Here is a 24,105-nt window from a genome sequence, read left to right on the forward strand (position 1 = left end):
TCCCATGTGGTCAGTGTAATGATTAGCTGTTCCCCTTTGTGGTCAGTGTTAAGGTATCCATGCATACTGGTCGATAGCCACAAGATCGACCAACAGATACCGTACATCCCTCTCTGATCAGATTTTATCATAGAGGGATCTATTGGCTGCCCACACACTGCACACAGGTTTTGAATCGATTTCAGCATGAAATCGATTCAAAACCTGTTGGGCCGACCGCCTGCCTCGCTGCCCCTAGGCTTCCCCCCATTTGAGCTCCCATGGCCAGCAGCAATAATATCACCTGTCCACCAGCGCTGGTTCCTGTGTTCGGTGCGGTCACTTCTTCCGGTGTCCTCCATGTCCTCTTCACTTCCTGTCCTGTGGCAAGCAGAAGTTCAAACAGTCGAGGGTGCTGTACTGTTTGAACTTCGGCTTGTCACAGGACAGGACAGGAAGTGAAGACTACATAGAGAAGAAGGGCAGCCGGAAGAAGTGACAGCACAGACCCAGGGACCTGCGCCAGCCGGACAGGTGATAGTATTGCTGCCGCTATGCTGCATAGGTTATCCCTGAATTGAACGCTAGTGATACGTTCCCAACCTGCTGGCGATCAAGCAACATTTTCTGTCTGGACCAATCGACTGGATCAACTGATGTCAGATGGAAATCTGTTGATCAGTCAACATGGTATGGCTACCTTAAGAGTCTGTGAACCAAAGCTACAGACTATTCCACAACATTTTCTCAAGCAGCATTCTTCTCAAACCAGCTTCATTACCATAATTCAAACTGACTATAAATACAGGCTCCCATGCTCCATGCTGCAAGAGTGTTTGCCCCTCTCCATTACAGCCGGTTACACAATTTTGCATGTAGACCAGTTCAGTCAGGACAGCAGGTACCGTACCTTGTGACTGAAACTACCATATGTACCGTACTGTAGAATCTCCACACATGATACGGTACTAGTATATCTGATATGGTATTTACCAATACCGTAGGCTGAATGTTCTGACCAACTTTCAGAGCACCAGATCAAATGAGGGGTAAGAGGGCACCAGATGAAATATGAGGGGTAAGAGGGCACCAGATGAAATATGAGGAGTAAGAGAGCACCAGATGAAATATGGCTGGATAAGAGAGCGCCAGATGAAATATGAGGGGTAAGAGAGCACCAGATGAAATATGGCTGGATAAGAGAGCGCCAGATGAAATAGGAGGGGTAAGAGCACCAGATGAAATATGGCTGTATAAGAGAGCACCAGATGAAATATGAGGGAGTAAGAGGGCGCCAGATGAAATATGGCTGGATAACAAAGCACCAGATGAAATAAGGGGGGTAAGAGAGCATCAGATGAAATATGGGGGGTAAGAGAACACCAGATGAGATGAAATAAGGGGGGGGGGGGGGAAGAAAATATTGGTATTACTGACAGTTCTTTCATTTCTGGATTTTCTTGCAGAAAGATACCAGTACCACCTTCTCAAGATGTCAAAGCAGAAGAGACTGGCATATAAAGTTGCTTTCAAACTTGAAGTCATCAAGTACGCTAAGGAGCATGGAAACAGAGCAGCGGAGAGACACTTTGGGCCACCTCCAACTGAGAAAATGATAAGAGAGTGTAGGAAACAGGAGGACCAGCTCCAAAAGTTGGATAAAACCAAACACACTTTACCTGGACCAACTGCAAAGTGGCCAGAGTTAGAGGTGGATTTGAAGGAGTGGATCACACGTCACCGGCAAAATGGCCTTTCTGTATCAACAAAAATGATAATTTATGAAGCAAAACGCATTGCTGTGGAGAAAGGCATTCAGGATTTCACTGGATCACCATCATGGTGCTATAGATTCATGAAGAGATCTGGCCTTTCTATGCGCACCAAAACAAGAATTGCCCAAAAAATGCCAAAAGAAATACGAATCAAAGATTCAGTCATTTTAAAAGTTTGTTATTGATGCGAGAAAGAAGAATAACTTTGAAATGAGCCAGATTGGGAACATGGATGAAGTCCCACTAACGTTTGATGTGCCATCAAACAGGACTGTAGATCACAAAGGAGCCAAAACTATAAACATAAAAACCTCAGGGCATGAGAAAACCCATTACACGGTCTACTGTCCTGCTGTGCAGATGGTACCAAACTGCCACCGATGTTGATCTTCAAAAGAAAAACATATCCAAAACAAACAATTCCACGGGGAGTCATCGTGCACGTTCATGACAAAGGGTGGATGGACGAAAATGGAATGAGGCTGTGGATTGACAAAGTGTGGTCCAAACGTCCTGGCGGGCTTCTGAAGAAACCTTCCTTGCTGGTGCTTGACCAGTTCAGAGCACATATCACAGAAAATACTAAAAAGAACTTTAAGGACGTAAAGACCCACATAGCCGTAATTCCTGGTGGTCTTACCAGCCAGCTGCAACAACTGGATGTTTCCATGCGAGAGGAGTGGAGTAAATGGATGGCTGCTGGGAACCATGATCTGACGCCTACTGGACGCATGAAGAGGCCCACTATCACACAAGTGTGTGAATGGGTTAAAAGGTCATGGGACTCCGCGAAGGAGGACATTTTTGTAAGATCATTCAAGAAGTGTAGTATTAGTAATGCTTTAGATGGAACCGAAGACTATGTCTTATTTGAAACCAGTGGGGAAGAAAGTGATGACAGTGACTGTATAGATCTGTCCTTCCTCAATTCTGATAGTGAAGATAGTGAAGAAGAGGAATTCTTGGGATTCGAATAAAAATGGCAGCACATTACAGCCTTATTTGTTTTGGTTACTGTTTACTGACTTTGCTGACTGCTAATGAGAGTGAAGATAGTTCTTAATATGTTACATGGTTGACATAAAGTTGTTCTTAATGTTTCTTAACTGCTGTTATCCTTATACAGTTGATATAAAATATTTTACTACAGTATTTGGTTCAGAATCTCTTTTTTTCTGGATTTCCCTCCTCTAAAATTGGGTGCGTCTTATATTCTGGAGCGTCTTATACAGCGAAAAATACGGTATGTAGAAAATGCTTTAAAGTACATATATGATATTTTGTTAAATCTTTTTCTTGCTTCTTAATTACTAATGCTTTTTCTTTCCACTATTATCACTTTGTAATGTGTGACTGTGCATATATGTGTTTTCTTTTACAATTGCATTGATTGCATGTGTCCTCTCACCTGCCTGTTGTATTGAGTATGTGAAAATTGACAGGTTTATCTGCAATAGAGGTTTATGTCTGTAAGCAACGTTTTTTTTCTCTTTATTTGAACTGAGATTCTACTTAGATTTCACCTATGTTGGAAAGCATTGAACATAGTATATACTTGACAAGCTGGTATGTTTTGTTGTTCTCTAGAGGTTAACATTTACAGTTTTTTTTCACTTCATATGGCTGTTGACCAGTTGTCACTTCTTAGCTTAGAACAGGTTTTCTCTCTGCTTGTGTCTATTTTTAGACAAACTGTTCACCAGTTGCGTACGATGTCATTTGCCCCTTATTAAGGTATTTTTTGTTTCTTTGGTTTAAATGCTTTCAATTAGGACTGAGATTTTGAGTAGAATTCCACTCATAGGCCTCAATTCACGGAGCATTATCAAACGTTTATCAAACACTTTATCAAACGTTTGATAATTTACCTCATGGGTAAAATCTCATTTTAAATTCACTAAGGTGTTATATATTTATCGAATGTTTTACCGATAAAACGTTCAACAAATATATATATAACAAAATGAGATTTTACCCATGAGGTAAATTATCAAACGTTTGACAAAGTGTTTGATAAACGTTTGATAATGCTCCGTGAATTGAGGCCTTAATGCTATGTGCAGATAAAATATATATACACTAAGTAAGTTTTGTTTTCTGAGCATCCTTTTCTTTTACAGGATAAGGAAGTATATTTGTAAGTATATGTTTTATTGTTTGCCATTTTACAAAGATTGTTCTGTATGTATATTAGGAAGTAAAGGTAAATGTTTTATTTCATGAAATGTGTTAATTACACATGTCAACCTTTATATTGATATTGGGTATCAGATCTGCTTTCCCATTTAAAATTATATATTTTCAGTATGTCCAAAATTTTATTTTGGGCCTACTAGGCTTTGGTATGTAATTCCCATATCCCTGTAAAGGATATGAGAAAGCATATATGTACTATGATTTTAATGTACTGACTATTGCATTATCTGTATGTTTTATGATTGTGTGGGTGTATTACAATGGTTCTTGTGGCCACTGTGTTTTGTCTGTTCTGTTGTATGCTGTGAAGTTTTAAATTATGTGGTTGTGGTTTGCAGGACAGTGTCGGTCTAGCATGGGTGCCAATGTTACACTTATCAGTTTATGCATGTTGTCAGATGAATGACTAGACATATATCTATCTGTTTCTGTTCATATTTCCTAGGAACATTTACCCTTAAAATAATATATTATTTCCCCAGGACATGATAATGGGACACAAAAGATTACACAGTACTTAGAAGGCAGAGGCTCTATTATCTTTCAGACCCTATGTTTTGACACAATCATCATAAGAACGCGACACAGGAAATAAGCCAGGAATGGATAGATAGATCACATATGAGTCGGTCTTAGAATATCGGACACAGTATAAACAGCGCATACCATAAACGGGTAACCTATATCTCCCATTTGTAAGTCCTGACAGAAATGTATACCTTTATTGTTGAACAGAAATACATATATACATTGATAATAGCCATATATTTTTATTAAATGACATAATGGATGCTGGTGTTTATGGTTCCCAGGTTAGGACAGCAATGAGCAGGTTAAAATATTTCATCCATTGGTGAATGCCTAAAAAGTGACCCCTCTCTCAGATAACATTTTTTGGGATATACCCTGCTCTAATAATATCTTTTTTAAAATAATTCCAATGCAGTTTTATTTTATTTTACAACAAGGATGATTGGTTTACATTGCATCAGCAATAATATTAATTACCTGCAATTTAGGTTTGAAAAAAAAATAATAAAAAAATAAAAAAGTTGCTTTGTTTTTAAATCGACAAACTGCATGGGGTCCACTGACTTTGCTTGGATGATGCCAGGCACTATACATGTAAGCTTTTTCTCTCTGATCTTTTTCCTTTTTCTGTGCCGTGACTCTTGTTTGTAACTTTATTAACAGTTTGATCAGAAGTGGTTTTATGACACACTCGGCTGTCGCCCAGGATCAGCAAGTTTTGGGATGGACATGCGGCCGCCAAGTAAGATTTTACTTCCTGTTCCTCTCATTCTTTCTGATTCATGGAGCTTGTGTTGGGAACATTCCGCTGACTATAAGCCAACTTCTTTTCAGAAATAAGTGTGGCAAACAGCATCACAATTCAACAAAAGATAGACAGACATATACAAGAACAGGGCAGAGGCGCTGAGTGTCGTTTGTTTTGCTAGATGCTGTAACTCCTTTTTCTATTGCCTGAGGAAGCGGGCGCTGACCCGTGAAACGCGTTGCTTTGTTTTATCTGGAGTTCGTTAATAAATAGACTGAATGTACAGTTGCGTTGTGTCTGCTTGGAGGGGGTAAGTCCACCACTGCCTCCTCTAATTACCAAGTTTTGGCTTTTAAGCTCCTTTAAAACCCCTTTTATCCTTTTGGCGCCTCTGTTCTCTCTTATATAATGTATAAATACATCAGAGGGTAATATAAAAGCTTGGCAGATGAGCTTTTTGTCAATAGGCTTTTGCAAAGGACTAGGGTACATGATCTGCACATGGAGAAAAAAAAAGTTTTAGCCATTTATTTAGGAAAGGGTTCTTTACAGTAAGAGTGAGTAAAATGTGGAATTTATTGCCAGGAGAAGTTATGGCAAATTCTAGATATGCATTTAAGGGGGCTTAGATGCTTTTCTTGCGTTGAAAGACATCCATGGCTAGAATTGCGAGTTAATTCCCAGTTGTGTTGATCCAGGGATTTTATATGATTGCCATCTGGAGTCTGCAAGGAATTTTATTCCCTGCAGGAACTTTCCTGGCAGTCTAGATAAAAAAAAAAAAAAAAAGACAGACAATGGCTGCAATCATGTGTTCTAGCGTAAAGACTGAATAAAAAGTTAATACAATTTTTTAGATTGGCTTACAGTGATGACAGGGTCAGGAGCCAATAAAATCGGCTCCTGACCGACTCATACAGCTCTGCTGTCATACCAACAGCAGGGCGAGTGATCAGCGGCAGGGAGAGAGTGACGAGATTGGCGGTAGCGTGCAGCGGGATGATTGAAATCTATGCCCTGACAGGTATAACAGGATCAAAACAGGGCATAGATTTCAACCATCAAGGTCCAGAAGTGGTTAAATTATTTGACAAAGAATGAACAGATTCACCCTAGCAATCAATCCTACCAGTCTCCATCTTTAGAACAAATGGTCATATTCTTGTAGATTTATAGTGGATCAAGTAAAAGAAAATTGATAATTACCCAATTTAGCTCAGGCTAAGCAAAGTATTCTGTTCTATGGAGAAGAGAAAGCTGGAAATCAGGTGAATCTGATATGAAAACTTCCTTTGAAGTTCCAGTGTTATTATTAACAGTTGGGGAAAGTGATCTGTCCCTCCATATAGCTAAAGAGGAGGAAAAATATGTCCAGGTGGACCTGTATGCACTTGAATTTTCAGCAGAGACCATCATAAATGTTCATTTTGGCTGAAAAAATTTGCATCTTTACTGTGCTGATCTGCCACACTGTCTTATCAGCAGGCTGGGGGTGGATGTTGAGTTTCTCAGCTCCAGGGCTGGTTGACATATCTAGGCTGCAGTTACATGTACCAATTCATACATAGTCTAAGGCACGCTATTTCTTTATGTGTCCAGAAGTGGATGTATATGATTTCACAAATAAATGGTATCCGCTATCCAGAAAAATATGCAATGCTGAACTTTGTTTTTGTTTTAGTTTTTTGTTGCAAAAAGTATACTAATATTACCTCCCTGTAGTTCAAATGCTGTTAAGACCAGGGCTGGGGAGTCGGAGTCGAGGAGTCGGAGCAATTTTGGGTACCCGGAGTCGGAGTCTTCATAAACTGAGGAGTCGGATGATTTGTGTACAAAATCCACAGCCCTGGTAAGTATTAGACTAAGGAGTCAGAGCCATTTTGGGTACCCGGAGTCGTAGGTTTCATAAACTGAGGAGTCGGAGTTGGAATCGGAAGATTTTTGTACCGACTCCACAACCCTGGTTAAGACAGTATCATTTTACTGGACTGTTTGCTGTACAGTCTACTGCCCCATCTCACCATATTCCACATGAGGAACATATACATGCTAACATAAGCTCAACAGATGGTCAGTCAGACCCATCTATGCTGAGAGTTTAGCACAGCGCTGGGCAAACTATGGCCTGCGGGTCGCTGCTTCTCTGGCCCGCCGACAGGCGGACGGATTCCTCTGCTTCCCCTCTCCTTTACCCCTTTCCGAGTTGCAAGCGAGCGGCAAAGGATTTGAAGCTCACTTTAGCAATGACACCAGCTCCACTGGAATTGGAGCTGGTGTGTTAAGTTCCCAGCTTCCGTCCGAGAGAGGAGGGGAGAAATTTGAGGAATGTGGCCTGCAGCATGCGGCCCAGGCCATGAAAAGTTTGCCCAACCCTGGTCTAGCATGTGTAGCACTGATTAGATATGCCATAAAAGATCCAGAGTACACTGCGACATTGACCCTCCACCTCCAACCATGGCACATTACTCAATGTCAGCCTAGCAATACATCTGTAGAGTACGGTACTTGGCTGCGTACTGTCACCCATGGGACCAAGTCCCAATCCCTTTGGGCAACAGTCATTGTGCACTTGTATGCACATTTATAAGGACAGCTAGTCCTTAATGATTCCTAACAGCAATCATTAATATAAAAAGTTACCTTTTTCGGATAAAATAAGGACACCAGAATGTAACTGAAACCCAAATTCCGCCCAAAGAGTTTACACAGTGATGTAAGCCTGTTGTCTAGGTTTGCTGTGGGTGGGACACTAAACTGTGGCAAGTAGGAAGGGAAAATTAACACTGAGCTGGGTTGGGAAAAAAAGAGGCAGAACTGATGTTACTTTTGGCATCACAGAAAAACTGTACAAATGGAAACAAGCGGAAATATTCTTTTCTTTTTTCGGATCACATTTCTCCTAAATCTGATAGTGAGCACTAAAAACGACATGACAGTAAAGCTAAATAAATCATTTCTTATTGGATTTTTTTTTTTTAGTTAATATGGAGTTTCATCCCACTTTAACAATGGGATTTTGTTTACCTTCCAGTATATGCATTCTCACCAACTCTGAGCGTTCAGGTCGACACCTAATCTTTCTCTTTAAATAGTCCTCAGTCTGAAAAACAGTAATGAGCATGGTTACTTAATAAATCGACTAAGTTCAATGCAGTTCTGCTTTTACATGATCCAAGTCAAAAATCACATTTTGCCAACTGTTGTTCCTTACCCGTGCCCTCTCTAAATTTCGTCTCTGTTCGTGGAAAGATGCCGGTCCCTTCAAAGCTGGCAAAGAAAAAGACTGACCATTAAAACAAAGGGAAAAAAATGAAAGAAAACAATTTTACCTTTTTTTCAGGTAGAGAAGGCCTGGTTTAAAATTTATGGATACCTATGTGTACAAATCCAAATTGGTAGAAAGGTAGAATCCGGGCACCAGTATACTGCAATTTCCACGTTTATTTCATCCCACACAAAGGCAGACACATGTGCATAGGGCTGGTCTAACAGCCGTTTCACAAGCCCACACGCTTGCTTCCTCAGAGAGGAATGTGGGATGAAATAAACGTGGAGATTGCAGTATACTGGTGCCCGGATTCTACCTTTCTACCAATTTGGATTTGTACACTGTTCGTGATCTGGAGGCACAGGTAAGCTCTGACCACTGCCCCCCACAGAGGTTGCCAGGTAGCAACTAGTGCCGCCTCCTCTCCCTCTCTACAGACGGATACCCATGTGTGTAGGAAAAATTCTGCATGCCTTATAAGTCTAAACTAAGCATTTAATACATACCAATATGCAGCAATATATGGATATAGGAAGTGTTTCTGATGCTGAAACTCGGAACATTACTGTCATTAGTTATTTGACTTAGTTCCTTTAATTGAGAAGAAGCAAGAAGTAACAGCAGGGATACACGTAGCAAAAAAAAGTCCTATACATATTCTAACTCTCTCAAGCATTATGTAAAAATAAAAAGTCTGAGCTGTGGTTTGTCAAATAACATGTCAAGATTTGGTGTTTAAATAGTTTGCACTCCAGCCTTGTAGCTCTAATGTTTCAGCTACAAATTTCAGTCATGTGAAGTTTATCTATAAAGATTTATATTCTAGTTCTCGACACATGGTTATCATTTGGGAGCTCCCCTTTTAGGAACATATTGGTAGGTTAAAGGACAACTGTAAAAAGAGGGATGTGGAGGCTTCCATATTTATTTCCTTTTAAAACAATACTAGCTCCCTTTGAGCCCTGCTGATCTATTTGGCTTCAGTAGTTTCTGAATAACGCCAGAAACAAGCATGCAGCTAATTTTGCCCGATCTGACAATGTTAGAAACACCTGATCGGCTGCATGCTTGTTCAGGGTCTACGGTTAAAATTATTAGAAGCAGAGGATCAGCAGGACAGCCAGGCAACTGGTATTTCTTAAAAGGAAATAAATATGGCAGCCTCCATAGCTCTCTCACTTCAGTTGTCCTTTAGCCACATCTAAAGTTGCAAACACCGGCGATTACCACCGGCGTTTTGCGGGAGTGATTTTCCCGCGATTAACGCAGAAAAACCACTGGACACTGCGGCGGTTTCGGAGCAATCGCGATTAGCGTGCTATGCATGCTAATCGCAAACGCTAAACACGAATCGCCGGCAAACCGTTGCATGTAACAAGTTTGCGGTTAACGCTAACCGCATACGCGGCAGTGAGAACACTGCAATGTGTTACATGCTGTAGCGGTTTTTACAAAACCGCTATCGGTTTGCCTTGAGCGGGAATCGCGCGATTCCCGCTCAAGTGAGAACGGGCCCTTGAAGAGTAACTCCAGTGAAAGTAATGTAATAAAAAAAAGTGCTTCATTTTTACAATACAATATAGGGAGCCTGAATTATGCAAATGTATTTCAAATTTATTAGTTGCCTATTAAATACACCAACAATACCACAGATTTTTAAAACCAAATTAAAACTCGCATTACCACAGCAACCACTACATCAGGCCGGCCAGGTTATTCAAAAGACTCATAGGTGCACCTATTTAGATCTAAAGTTACCGGTATAAATTGCATTTAATGTCTTCAGGCCCCTTTAAATCCTATGCAGTTTGCTGTAGATCGTCATCCCACAACGGCAATATCTTCAATCCACCCTTTTTTTGCATATGAACGTTCAAAAAAGCCTCTTAACCTAAATGTCTCTTCACGAGAACATCCCCATTACGTGTAGCAACTAGCTACACAACCCTATCTTGTGCCAAGCTTCCACCGGGGCAGGTTATGAAATGTGACATCCAGCAATAGGTGAACTTAGTGGACTGACTCACATACTACAGGGAGTGCAGAATTATTAGGCAAATGAGTATTTTGACCACATCATTCTCTTTATGCATGTTGTCTTACTCCAAGCTGTAAAAGCTCGAAAGCCTACTACCAATTAAGCATATTAGGTAATGTGCATCTCTGTAATTAGAAGGGGTGTGGTCTAATGACAACACCCTATATTAGGTGTGCATAATTATTAGGCAACTTCCTTTCCTTTGGCACAATGGGTCAAAAGAAGGTCTTGACAGGCTCAGAAAAGTCAAAAATAGTGAGATATCTTGCAGAGGGATGCAGCACTCTTAAAATTGCAAAGCTTCTGAAGCGTGATCATCGAACAATCAAGCGTTTCATTCAAAATAGTCAACAGGGTCGCAAGAAGCGTGTGGAAAAAACAAGGCGCAAAATAACTGCCCATGAACTGAGAAAAGTCAAGCGTGCAGCTGCCAAGATGCCACTTGCCACCAGTTTGGCCATATTTCAGAGCTGCAACATCACTGGAGTGCCCAAAAGCACAAGGTGTGCAATACTCAGAGACATGGCCAAGGTAAGAAAGGCTGAAAGACGACCACCACTGAACTAGACACACAAGCTGAAACGTCAAGACTGGGCCAAGAAATATCTCAAGATTGATTTTTCTAAGGTTTAATGGACTGATGAAATGAGCAGGGCTGTGGAGTCGGAGTTGGAGTCGTGGAGTCGGGCAATTTTGGGTGCCTGGAGTCGGAGTCGGGAAAAAATGCACCGACTCCGACTCCTAATGACTTTGTAACTGTAATTAAAATAGAAAATATGATAAAATGTTCTATTTCTCAGATAATAGTCATTAAAAATAATGTATATATACAGTATATATACAGTAATAGCTGTGCTTAGTCTAAATGAAATAAACCAATCAAAATTAGTTACTTGTGCTGCTTCAATAAAGCAGTCCCCGTATTTTTAAGGTCAGATATACATATCTGATTGTGACTGTATATATGATGTGTACACAGGAATCTCTTATATATACTAAATAACATCTATGCTGTAAGAATAAAGCCTGATGTGTAGCTGTGTCACTAATAGAGATGGTCAATGAGATGGAAATAATTCTGCACTGATGCTGATTTATGCAATTGTATGCACTCCCTTTGCTGATGAAATCAAATAATTTGATATGTTGTTAAAATTTGGTTTGGTGACTACAAATTAAAGGGTACCTGAGATGGATGAAAAGTAAAGTTTTATACATACCTGGGGCTTCCTCCAGCCCCCTTCAGGCTAATCAGTCTGTCCTCCACCACCCAGATTTTCTGCTATGAGTCCTGGTAATTCAGCCAGTCAGCGCTGTCCGGCCGCATGCCGCTCCCACAGCCAGGAGCATTCTGCACCTGCGCAATAGTGCTGCACAGGTGTAGTATGCTCCTGGCGGCGGAGTGTGTGCATGCGCACTACGCCCGACTGGCTCAAGTACCTGGACTCATAGCAGAAGATCCAGGTGGTGGAGGAGGACAACGAGGGACTAATTATCCTGAAGGCGGCTGGAGGAAGCCCCAGGTATGTATAAAACTTTAATTTCATCTGTCTCAGGTTTACTTTGTTACACAGTAGTACTATACTCTACATATGCACTCCCCACAGAGCTGCAGGGAATCCACTGAGAATGCTGTGCACATTGAACACAGAGGTGTTGTCTGTCACCCATAAACCTTGTTCAGATTGTGCATGAAGAATGTGTAATAGAGGAAGAATCTCCTCATTCCCCTGCAGAGTACCTGCACATCATTCTTACATGTATCCACACTTACATTGCCTAGGGCCTGATAGATGTTCTTTGTTTCGGTTTGTACCTTTTACAAGTACTCTTACCAAGGACTAGTTTTAGTCTAAAGGGAATAAATATAATAGTCTACATATCCTTCTCACTTCAGTTGTCTTGTAAAATTCCTAAGCGTTGGCAGTTAAGAGACGAATTTCATGTTACATACTTTTAATCAACAAAATTGTAATATGCAAATTAGAGGAGTCGGAATCGAGGAGTCGGAGTCGGAGGAATCCTAAACTGAGGAGTCGGAATCGGTGGATTTTTGGACCGACTCCACAGCCCTGGAAATGAGAGTGAGTCTTCATGGGCCAGATGGATGGACCCGTGGCTGGATTGGTAAAGGGCAGAGAGCTCCAGTCTGACTCAGACGCCAGCAAGGTGGAGGTGGAGTACTGGTTTGGGCTGGTATCATCAAAGATGAGCTTGTGGGGCCTTTTCGGGTTGAGGATGGAGTCAAGCTCAACTCCTAGTCCTACTGCCAGTTTCTGGAAGACACCTTCTTCAAGCAGTGGTACAGGAAGAAGTCTGCATCCTTCAAGAAAAACATGATTTTCATGCAGGACAATGCTCCATCACACGCGTCCAAGTACTCCACAGCGTGGCTGGCAAGAAAGGGTATAAAAGAAGAAAAACTACTGACATGGCCTCCTTGTTCACCTGATCTGAACCCCATTGAGAACCTGTGGTCCATCATAAAATGTGAGATTTACAAGGAGGGAAAACAGTACACCTCTCTGAACAGTGTCTGGGAGGCTGTGGTTGCTGCTGCACGCAATGTTGATGGTGAACAGATCAAAACACTGACAGAATCCATGGATGGCAGGCTTTTGAGTGTCCTTGCAAAGAAAGGTGGCCATATTGGTCACTGATTTGTTTTTGTTTTGTTTTTGAATGTCAGAAATGTATAATTGTGAATGTTGAGATGTTAGATTGGTTTCACTGGTAAAAATAAATAATTGAAATGGGTATATTTTTGTTTTTTGTTAAGTTGCCTAATAATTATGCACAGTAATAGTCACCTGCACACACAGATATCCCCCTAAAATAGCTAATACTAAAAACAAACTAAAAACTACTTTCAAAAATATTTAGCTTTGATATTAATGAGTTTTTTGGGTTAATTGAGAACATGGTGGTTGTTCAATAATAAAATTATTCCTCAAAAATACAACTTGCCTAATAAATCTGCACTCCCTGTATGTCAGCTCCGTCAGCTCCACAGCATTTCGAGCAAAGTCCGCACACAGGCTGGTACTCACGCACCCTGACAAGTTAACAGGGACCTGTCGCCACTTCTCTTTTGACCCATCAAGGCCAAACAACTTGCTGGAGAAACGGCCGTTTGAAAGATTACCCACACCGATCGCGTCCACCGGGAGCGAAGCTGGCAAAGGAAGAGGGGCGGAGGCTAGGGTGGATCGATGCGGCTGGGATTCCCGGCGGGATGATGTCACTAGACACGTGGCGTGTTTCGCCAAAAGGCTTCTTCAGACATGTACGCGTGCAGCTGGGCTTGAAGCCTTCTTATATCCAGCGAAAACTACGCCCCCTGCATGCTCAACTCTATGTGTATTGCTATGGTGACTCAAAAAACGAGCAGCCTCCATCTAGTGTCTATTTTTGAGATGACAGCCAGAAGATTTCTTATAGAAAAACTTTTTATCGTAAGGAGACTGCCGGCAATACCTTGCTGTCAGCAAAAAGTGCACACTTGCCGGCACAAAAATGGGCTGTACCTATGGACCAGTTAATGCGGTTGCGACGCAACTGTAGCCAAATTGAAGATTTTAAAATAGAGGCGGAGGACCTCAAGGCTAAGCTTATAGCCAGAGGTTATCATAAGTATATAATTGACAAAGCCTATTTTAAGGCATTATTAAAAAAACAACGAGCTGACCTATTAATCAACAGGACTGTTGATAACCGAAAAGAAAAAGATTCTGGGGTGGTCAGGGTGGTGACCACTTACGGATGCCATTACAATGAAATAAGGGAAGTACTTGGCAAACACTGGCATTTGCTAGGTAGGGACACAATTATTAAAAATTTGGTGGGCGATTACCCTCATATGGCAGCAAGGAGGGGTAGGAACCTGTCGGACAAGCTCGTGAGTAGCGAGTTTAAAGGAGTCATCAGGGGAAAAAAGGCTAAAATAAGTGGTACTTACCGGGGTCTTCCTCCAGCTCCAAGCTCCCAGGACGTCCCTCGTCGCAGCTCTGCCCGACACCGTTCGCCGCAGGTCCGTCCCGGTCCCCGGCGATGACGTCAGAGCGACCTCCAGGTCGCTCTGTACTGTGCCTGTGCGAGCGGCGCTGTCAATCACCGCCACGTGGGCCGGAGAGGACTGCTACTTTTCCCCTGATGACTCCTTTAAACCTAAAAATAAACCAGGTGTTGTAAAAAGGAATCAAAAGGGGATGTTTCATTGTTGGGATTGTCCTATGTGCCCATATATGGAAAAAGGTGATTCCTTCCCTAACTATGATGGCTCTGTAATTTACAGGATTAATGACTACATAGATTGCAATACGGATAAAGGAGTCTATCAATTGAGGTGTAGCTGTAATATGATTTATATAGGAAAACCATACAGACCTTTGAGAGATAGAATAGAAGAGCATGTTAATAATAAAGCCGGCTATGAAAAAAGTCCAGTTGCTATGCATTTCAAAATGGCTCATAACTCTGATCCTAGATGGCTAAAGGAATTTATAAATTAAATATAAGCCCTAGACGGGGGACTTTGACCAACAGCTTTTGAGGAAAGAGTCCTTTTGGATATATAAATGCAATTCCATGCAACCACATGGACTAAATAGTGATATGAACTTAAAAGTTTTTCTCTAAGAAATCTTCTGGCTGTCATCTCAAAAATAGACACTAGATGGAGTCTGCTCATTTTTTGAGCCACCATAGCAATACACAGAGTTGAGCGTGCAGGGTGCGTAGTTTTAGCTGGATATAAGAAGGCTTCAAGCCCAGCTGCACGCGTACACGTCTGAAGAAGCCTATTGGCGAAACGCGCCATGTGTCTAGTGACGCCATCCCGCCGGGAATCCCGGCCACATTGATCCACCCTAGCCTCCGCCCCACTTCCCTTGCCAGCTTCGCTCTCGGTGGACGCGATCGGTGTGGGTAATCCTTCAAACGGCCGTCTCTCCAGCAAGTTGTTTGGCCTGGATGGATCAAAAGAGAAGTGGCAACAGGTCCCTGTTAACTTGTCAGGGCGCGTGAGTACCAGCCTGTGTGCGGGCTTTGCTCGAAATGCTGTGGAGCTGACAGAGATTTAAGTTGCTTTAGAGAAAAGAACTTTAGATCATCAAGAAAAAAAAAGGAACTGGAATGCAGTCTTGCAGTACAAAAAAACACTTTAGAAAACTTTATTAACACACTTGAAGTGACAAAATGGTTAAAAAGGGTTTCTTTGATTTCACATAATCAGTCTTCATACATATGACTCTCTGCAGTTTGTGTTTGTCGATGGCCGTCACGCCAGCATACCAAACAATGACTGAGAAGCAGAGGATGGATTCTATGGTGGCAGTATAGAAGCTGGTCAGCAGCTCCCTGGGCATGCCAAATCTCTTCAGTTGGTGCAGGAAGAACAACCTCTGCTGGGATTTCTTCTGAATTTTGGTGGCGTTTTGCCCCCATTTCAGGTTGCTAGTCAGAGTCGTGCCGAGGAACCGAACAGATGTCACCTTAGAGACTTCTGTTCCTCCAATGAGGACAGGTGGGAGGGGGGAGGGTTTCTCCTGAAATCTGCGATTAGTTCAACAGTCTCTGCTGCGTTGAGAACTAGGTTGTTGTCTCTGCACCAGTTGCATATTCTCTCGACTTCGCAGCGGTACTCATGCTCCCCGTTGCTTCCAATTAGGCTGATGATAGTGGTGTCGTCTGCAAATTTGATGACTTTCAGAGTCAGCGGATGAGATGCAATTGTTGGTATAGAGGGAGAACAGTAGAGGTGACAGAACACAGCCTTGTGGAGCCCCTGTTTTGGTGGTTCGAACGCTGGGCTTGATGAGAGGGTGTCCCTGTGGGCCGATGATATGGTAATTTATCTTGAGAATGCTACAGATTCATTTAAAGAAGTCCTGGAACTGTACAGGCGGTTTTCACCATATACTGATTTAAATGTGAACTGGAGTAAGTCCAAATTACTTCTTCTGAATTATACCCCCTCAGTACAAACTGACTTAGAGGTTGTGTCCAAAACCAAATATCTTGGGATAATAATTTCTAATAACGCTGCAGACTATTTCTCAGATAATATTCTTCCCTTAATGCAATATACTAAGAGGCTTCTGGGTTGGCAGGCTCTCCCTCTATCCCGAATTGGTAGAATAAATCTCCTTAAAATAAAACTTCTCCCCAAATATCTATATCTACTTCAAAACTGCCCAATCTGGGTACATAAATGTTTTTTTAAACAGCTAAACTCGCTTTTATCTAGCTTCATTTGGTATAACAAAACTCCCAAAGTAAGCCTCAAAAAGCTCCAGAGGCCATGGACGGAGGGGGGGCTTGCCTTCTTGGACCTTTATAAATACTTCCTCGCCAACCAGCTAGTTAGTTACGGCCCACTGGTGGCTTGTGCAAGACAAGTCCAATGCTTCAACAGTTCTAGATGCTGCCCTTCTTGGATCCTATGAGGCACTCGCTCAAATACTATATAGAGGAGAGCGGTCACCGTATTCATTAACCATTAACATGAAGGTGGTTTTGCGTGCCTGGAGACTGGTCTAATCTTGGTTCTCTCCATCACACAATTCTTTCTCTCCAAGTGTCCCACTCTGGAACAATCCTACTTTTCCACACTTTTTCAAGATTCCAGATCCAGTTATATGGATCAGGAAAGGAATAACATGCATAGAACATATAGTCTCAAATAGACAGTTAGTGGATTTTAATGCCCTTAAGGCTACGTTCTCTCTCCCAAATTCCTATCTATTCAGGTATCTGCAACTCAGACACGCCTTTGGGGCGCAATTTGGGCGTGAGCCGGTAAAACTTCTCTCCACTGCTCTGGAAGACATAATTAGGAATGAAAATCTCACGAATGCACTTTCAGCAATTTATCAAAGTATAGTATTAATCACTAAACCTCATGTTACAGTTTATAAGCAGCCCTGGCTCACAATGCTACCTAACTTAGATGACGAGGATTGGGAGGAAACCTTGATTAAGCCCTTTGAATACCTTATCTCAACTCGAGACAAACTCATTCAATTTAAAATTATCCATCAGGCTTACTTGACCCCGTTTAAACTAAGCAAGTTTAATAGGGAAGGCTCGACCTCATGCTGGAGATGCAGTTCTGACAGAGCCAACTTTTCTCATGTCTTTTGGGATTGTCCCTGGATTGCTGACACTTGGAGAGAGATTTGTACATTTGTAAGCTCTGTCACAAAGACACACATTTCACCGGATCCTATGGTCTGTTTACTTGGCAATGTTCATACACTTGCCTCCTCTAGATCTCTACGACACTTGATAGGCCTATTACTGTTCTACTACAGGAAAGCAATTCTACTTCACTGTAAACAACCGGCCCCTCCAACATGCCAATATTGGAAGAAATTGATAAATAACTCCCTCCATTTGTACAAGGCTGCCTATATAGCAAGGGGGTGTCCAGCTAAATTCCAAAAGGTCCAAAAGGGGACCCTGGACCTCCAACAAAGACACTGCATAATGGGAAGGGGGTTGACTATTTGGGATTAGTTCTACACTTCTTTGTCAATGCACCCTTGTTATAATAAACCATCTTTCTTTTTAGGAAAGGGTAAAGCTCGTACTTAAAACATATGCCTATCTAGCCAAAGAGGTATACTTTCCTTGATTTTTGTCTGGTCTAATGTAATGTAGAAAGTGGGCTATTTATTTGAATCGTGTACTACTTTGGTCCTTTAAGACGACATTCTTATTGTAACGCATGTGACATGTAAAGTTATTTCTGCATTCCTTCTTGTGGTTTCCCTGCCTCCTCACCTGCGTGTGTGGGAGGACAGGCTGTTACTGTTATGCTCATGTTTTCTTTTTTTTTGTTAATCTGAAAAATTTAAATAAACAGAATTTAACCTATTTTGGTTCCTGGACGTAGAAACTCCCGGCCCGCTGATTGCTCTCCCCCGCTGAAAAAGCGACAGCTTCTCTCGGAAGCTGTGCTTTTTCTGGCTGTTCCCTCCCCGATGCGTCACTCTAAGCGTGTGTTACGCTTAGAGTGACTTCATGTAAACAAACTCATGGCCTCCATCTTGTGGCCAAAAAGTAATACTACAACTGAAAGTAAAAAATAAATAAAAATTAACACACATTTACATTATAAATCTATTGTTTACCTCCCACCCTCCCAAAACTACCCAAATAAAATGTTTACTATAAAAAAAAAAAAAACCATTACAATTAAAAAAAAAAACATGTAAATATTTACCTAAGAGTCTAAACTTTTTAAATATCAATGTAAAGATGAAATATTTCTATATTTTTTTTATTTTAAACTTGTAAATAGCGATAGATGCAAAATGGAAAAATGCACCTTTATTTCCAAATAAAATATTGTCGCCATACATTGTGATAGGGACATAATTTTAACGGTGTAATAACCGGGACATATGGGCAAATACAATACGCGAGTTTTTAATTATGGAGGCATGTATTATTTTAAAACTATAATGGCTGAAAACTGAGAAATAATGAATTTTTCCATTTTTTTCTTATTCTTCCTGTTAAAATGCATTTACAGTAAAGTGGCTCTTAGCAGAATGTACCCCCCCCCCCCCAAAGAAAGCCTAATTGGTGGCGGAAAAAACAAGATATAGATCAGTTCATTGTGATAAGTAGTGATAAAGTTATAGGCTAATGAATGGGAGGTGAGCATTTCTCACGTGAAAACGACGGAACGCGAATGGGTTAAAAAAAAAAAAAAAAAAAAAAAGGATGAAAAGGTACCCTGCACTGGAACGGTGGGATCTACGCAGATCTGGAATGTCTCTGGACCATGCAGAAGATTTTAACTGCTAAGGTGTGTATCTAACACCCCCCTCCCTAAAGGTTGGTTTTAAAATACTAGTTATGCAACTAAAGACATCATCATCATCATCATCATCTTCTTCATCTAAGCCTTAGGAGTGTAGATATAGGTATCCCTGCTTGAATGGCTGCTGCACACGCTACGCTGCCTGTTTGCCCGGTGATTAGGGAATGGGAACGGACATTCCCAAACCTAATCACTGTGCCGATTGCGTATAGTCATTCATTTAAATAAATTAATGGCTATAAAGGTGGCAATACATCAGGCGACTTGGCGGCCGATCGACCATCTGATTCGAGTATTATAATCAAATTGGATGAAAATTGGTGCAGCCAAGTGCATGCCCGACCGACAATGCAACCAATTTTGGGATGAAAATTGGATGCATTGTCAATCGCGCATGCTGCAAGATGTTGAGCTAACTCGCCTGATCAGGTGTGCAGGGGAGCGTGCAATTTCGCAACAATTGACAAATGCGTTGAGACCCCGAAGCTGTCCCCTCTAATGAAATATGTCCCCAGGTGCTCCGTGCAAGGTATGCATTACTATGGCCTGCACTTGTCCCTCTGCTGCACCGGGCGCACTCCGCTGTCCATACACGCACGCCCCACGTGGTTTCCTAGTAAGGGCACGTGTGTGTTGTCGCCCTTACTAGGAAATCATGTGGGGCGTCACGTGATTATAGGATAGGATATAATTGGAATCCGAGACAAACATTTCCCTGAGCCACTCCTTGAAATAGCATAAAATAAGTATCCACAAAAACGTTGCAAAGTGTACCAGAAAAACGGAATACAAAAAGGCACACGGTACCACTGCCCAACATGTGCCTCCAAACCAGGACTTTGCCTCAAACATTGTTTTGGGGCATATTACACAGTCCTTGATTATTAGTCTTACCCCTCTTTTTTTCCACTGTACATTTTTTTTTTCTTTTTCATTTTAAAGACCTACCGGCTTCTGAACCCTGCCATGCCTGACAACCAACCTCTGGAATCTGACCTCTGGAATGGCTAACTACCACATCCGGACCTCTGGCATTGCTGCCGAACACCCTCTAACCCCTGGCATGGCTGCCGAAAATCCTCTGACCCCTGGCACGGCTTCCAACCCTCTTCTGGCTTCCATGTTTCCACAGCTTCTACAATGGTGAGTACCAATCGGTTTGTGTTTACGTGTAAAGACCTTGTAGTACTCCCATGTAGTATGAGCTTGCCTATACAATCTGTTCATAGTATTCACAATCTGTTAGCACTCATACTATATGGATGAGGTAAAATCTGCCAATCAAAATTCAATGTGTGTACCAGGTTTTAATTCTAACAATTGTCTCCTAAAAAATATTATATATATATATATATATATATATATATATATATATATATATATATATATATATATATATATATATATATATACATACATATACATGCTCTCAGTATGCTTTCCTAAAGCCTAATACACACACTTTCAATTATGATTGGCCAATCACTGACCAATTTTACTACCTCTATGTAGTATGAGGCTTTACCTACACGATCTGCTCACAATATTCAATATCTGTTGACTCGCATACTATATGGATGTGGTAAAATAGGTCAGTGATTGACCAATCATAATTGAAAGTGTAAAAACAAGGAACACCAAGAGCCCTAATAGTGTAATGTGTACTGGTAAATGGTTACTAGATAGAGTAAATATTAATACTCACAAACCAGGGTTACCATTAGGCAACCACTGTAAAGGCAGGTGAGGAGATTTTCCTGACCCCACTCAGGAATAAAAAGTCGCTCTCAGTAGACGAGAAAAAGGGGGTTCAACCCTCCACCCAGGGTGGACTCAATATTATGCAGGAGAACAGAGGCGCCAAAAGGAAGCTAAATGAGCTTAAAAACCAAGTTCTTGGTAAATAAAGGAGGTAGTGGTGGACTTACCTCCTCCAAGTAGACACACAACGACTGTAGTAAAGACAGTCAATATATTTTATTTATGAACTCCAAATATGCAACGCGTTTCACAGGTTTGAACCTGCTTCATCAGGCAATAACAACGGAGCAATAGCATATGTGGTCAGTAGAAGAGCCAGGCACCTCTGTTCACAGAGGTGTCTCGCTCTACTACTGACCATGTATGCTATTGTTCCGTTGTTTGGAGCTAATAAATAAAATATATTGACCGTCTTTACTACAGTCGTTGTGTGTCTACTTGGAGGAGGTAAGTCCACCACTACCTCCTCTATTTACCAAGAATTTGGTTTTTAAGCTCATTTAGCTTCCTTTTATCCTTTTGACGCCTCTGTTCTCCTGCATAAATAATTGAAAGTGTGTACCAGGTTTGAAAAAGAATGACACTTTGAATGATAAAACTGGCCTTGATAAAGCCATTGGTGCTACTTGCGCTTAATAGTGTGTTGTGTGCCCAAAAAGTGATCTGATTAAGTATATATAGTATAATTTTAACCGTGACAGGTGAGAGAATAGAATTTGGGGTGTTTGAGAGCTGAGGCTTATGTCATATGATTTTTTTTCTAGTGCCAAAGTGGAAAAAATGAAAATGATTGCATTTTCAAAGTTATGGTGCAATTTCAGCAAAACCGCATAAGTCCAAATGTTACAAAGTATGCATATCTGAGTAGGCCTGGGTCTCTAGTTTTCAGAATGGTAACATCTGTGACCCGCATCGAATGTTCTGAGACTCCAGGGGCTTTGCTAAGAAAGAATGACTGTATTTACTTTGGTAAAAAAAAATGGCCTTGAAAAATCCAGTGGTGCTACTTGTGGTTAACAGTGTGCTGTATACCCAAAAAGCTAGTTGATTATGTCTCTAGGGTATCATTTTAACTGTGACAAGCGAGAGAATGGAACTTGAGGTGTTTGAGACCTAGGGCATGTGTCATGTGATTTTTGCTTTGTGGCAAACTGAATCAAAAGCAATAAAATTGTTCTTTTCATATACTTACCAGAAAAAACAAATCACCCCCAAAAAGCCTAATTGGTGTAGAAAAAAACTAATTATAGATCATTTAGTTGTGAATAGTAGTGATAAAGTTATTGGGAAATGAAAGGGAGGAGTGCTGACAGGTGAAAATTGCTCTGGTCCATAAGGGGAAATTACACTGAAGTCTGAAGAGGTTAATTAGTCCCAGACTGTCCTGGATTTAAAGAGAAACCGTAACCAAGAATTGAACTTCATTCCAAACAGTAGCCGATACCCTTTCCTATGAAAAATCTTTTCGTTTTCACAAACGGATCATCAGGGGGCTCTGTATGGCTGATGTGGTGAAACACCTCCCATTGTGTGATGTCAGGACCATGGTTCTGTCGAGATTTCCATATGGCGGAATATCGTTTTTCCGATAAACTGAACTGCATATGAGCGAATACAAATAAACCTAATAATTTCCTTCCCTTAAGGTACAGGAGACAAAGACTTTTTAATGTATGGCGATTGTAGGTTAACATATACATTGATCATTGAGAAAGGCAGAGCATATTTTAATATGGCGATGTAATATTGCCATGCAAGGCTGACTTGTATGTGTCTCTAAAGGAAGGTCAGATGTTGAACAACAGGCAGTCAGCTGATGTGCTATTTGCAATAGGTAACACAGTTATCTTGCATGGCCAAAACACTTGACAAGACAGCAAACAAGAGGAGTCTTAGAACAATGAAAGAGACAGACCAGGCCTTAACTAGCTTTTGTCGGTAAATGAACCAGTTTTTGTAAACAATGGCTCAGACCTGGCTGTATTTAATGCATAGAAGCCTTGGATGGGGGTTGTTTTCCTTGCACAATATTTGTGTTTCCAAAGTCCAGACACAAACACAAGGCTTAGGAAATACCTTTATTTTTCTTATAGCTGGGCAAACCAGTAACAATATGAAAATGTTATTGAAAATGTATACGTGTTAATATAAAGATTCCCTGAATGAATATATCCAGAATGATATAGAAATGCTATATGTTTACCAGTGTTGTATGTTAAACAATGATGTTAGAGATATAAAACTCTGCAGACAGCACAATGTGTTATAATGAGAGATCCATGGTGGTTTTAAGCATGCCAATGATTTTTGGATCAAATCCAATCTATTTTAAATATGGTAGAAAAGGCCACTGTATAAAATAATAACCAGTGATTCCAGCAAAGTCAGCTATCCATAGAGGAATTGTAACATTGATTTATTCACTGTTGGGTTATAATAAAACATGATTTTTGTTTTTAGTTTGCCAAATATCCCAGTAAGTCTGTGATTAGTTAGCCAACAGCACCTACAAAGGGTGAAAGCCAGTATTACACTTGGGTTAAAGATTAGTCACAGAAAGCTCCCATTGGTCACTCCCACTGCCCAGTGATAGGCTAGAAGATTTAATCTCCTGGGCAGGACCATAGGTAGTGAGGGGAATAAGATGAGAGGGGTCATTCAATGAGAGAGGATCAGACCATCAAGAGATCTGAGCAGACCAGGACATAGAGGATTCATGCCATCTGAACGCAACCACGCCTAAAAGGAACACGCCCAGAGGCCATCTTGGTGACTATATTTGAAACCAGTTCTGATTTTTCTTTTTAAGCATATGGCTTATCACAGCACAAATATCTGAACGTTTGATTTATTGACCATTGTCTTTCTTAAGTTTATAGTCATTTATAGCCAAAGGGAGTGCGTTCTTCCAGTGCACAGGAATTACTCATTCCACATATTTGATAAAACCCATTCAGTGGGTATATTTTTCTTTAG

The 24,105-nt window shown here is 41.1% G+C and overlaps 1 protein-coding gene across 3 annotated transcripts in view; it reads right to left on the reverse strand.

Moving 5' to 3' along the window:
* MRTFA (myocardin related transcription factor A) overlaps positions 1-24,105 on the reverse strand; it is a 251,763-nt gene that overhangs the window by 202,430 nt on the left and 25,228 nt on the right. For all 3 annotated transcript variants that reach the window (XM_068240222.1, XM_068240224.1, XM_068240221.1), the window contains exons 2-3: positions 8,441-8,496; positions 8,254-8,329 (exon numbers count right to left, since the gene is read on the reverse strand). In XM_068240222.1, the coding sequence (XP_068096323.1) occupies positions 8,254-8,329; positions 8,441-8,496 (132 nt within the window). The remainder of the gene's footprint in view (positions 1-8,253; positions 8,330-8,440; positions 8,497-24,105) is intronic.

This window comes from Hyperolius riggenbachi, chromosome 6 (assembly GCF_040937935.1).
Source record: "Hyperolius riggenbachi isolate aHypRig1 chromosome 6, aHypRig1.pri, whole genome shotgun sequence".
In the NCBI taxonomy this organism is placed as follows: domain Eukaryota; kingdom Metazoa; phylum Chordata; class Amphibia; order Anura; family Hyperoliidae; genus Hyperolius; species Hyperolius riggenbachi.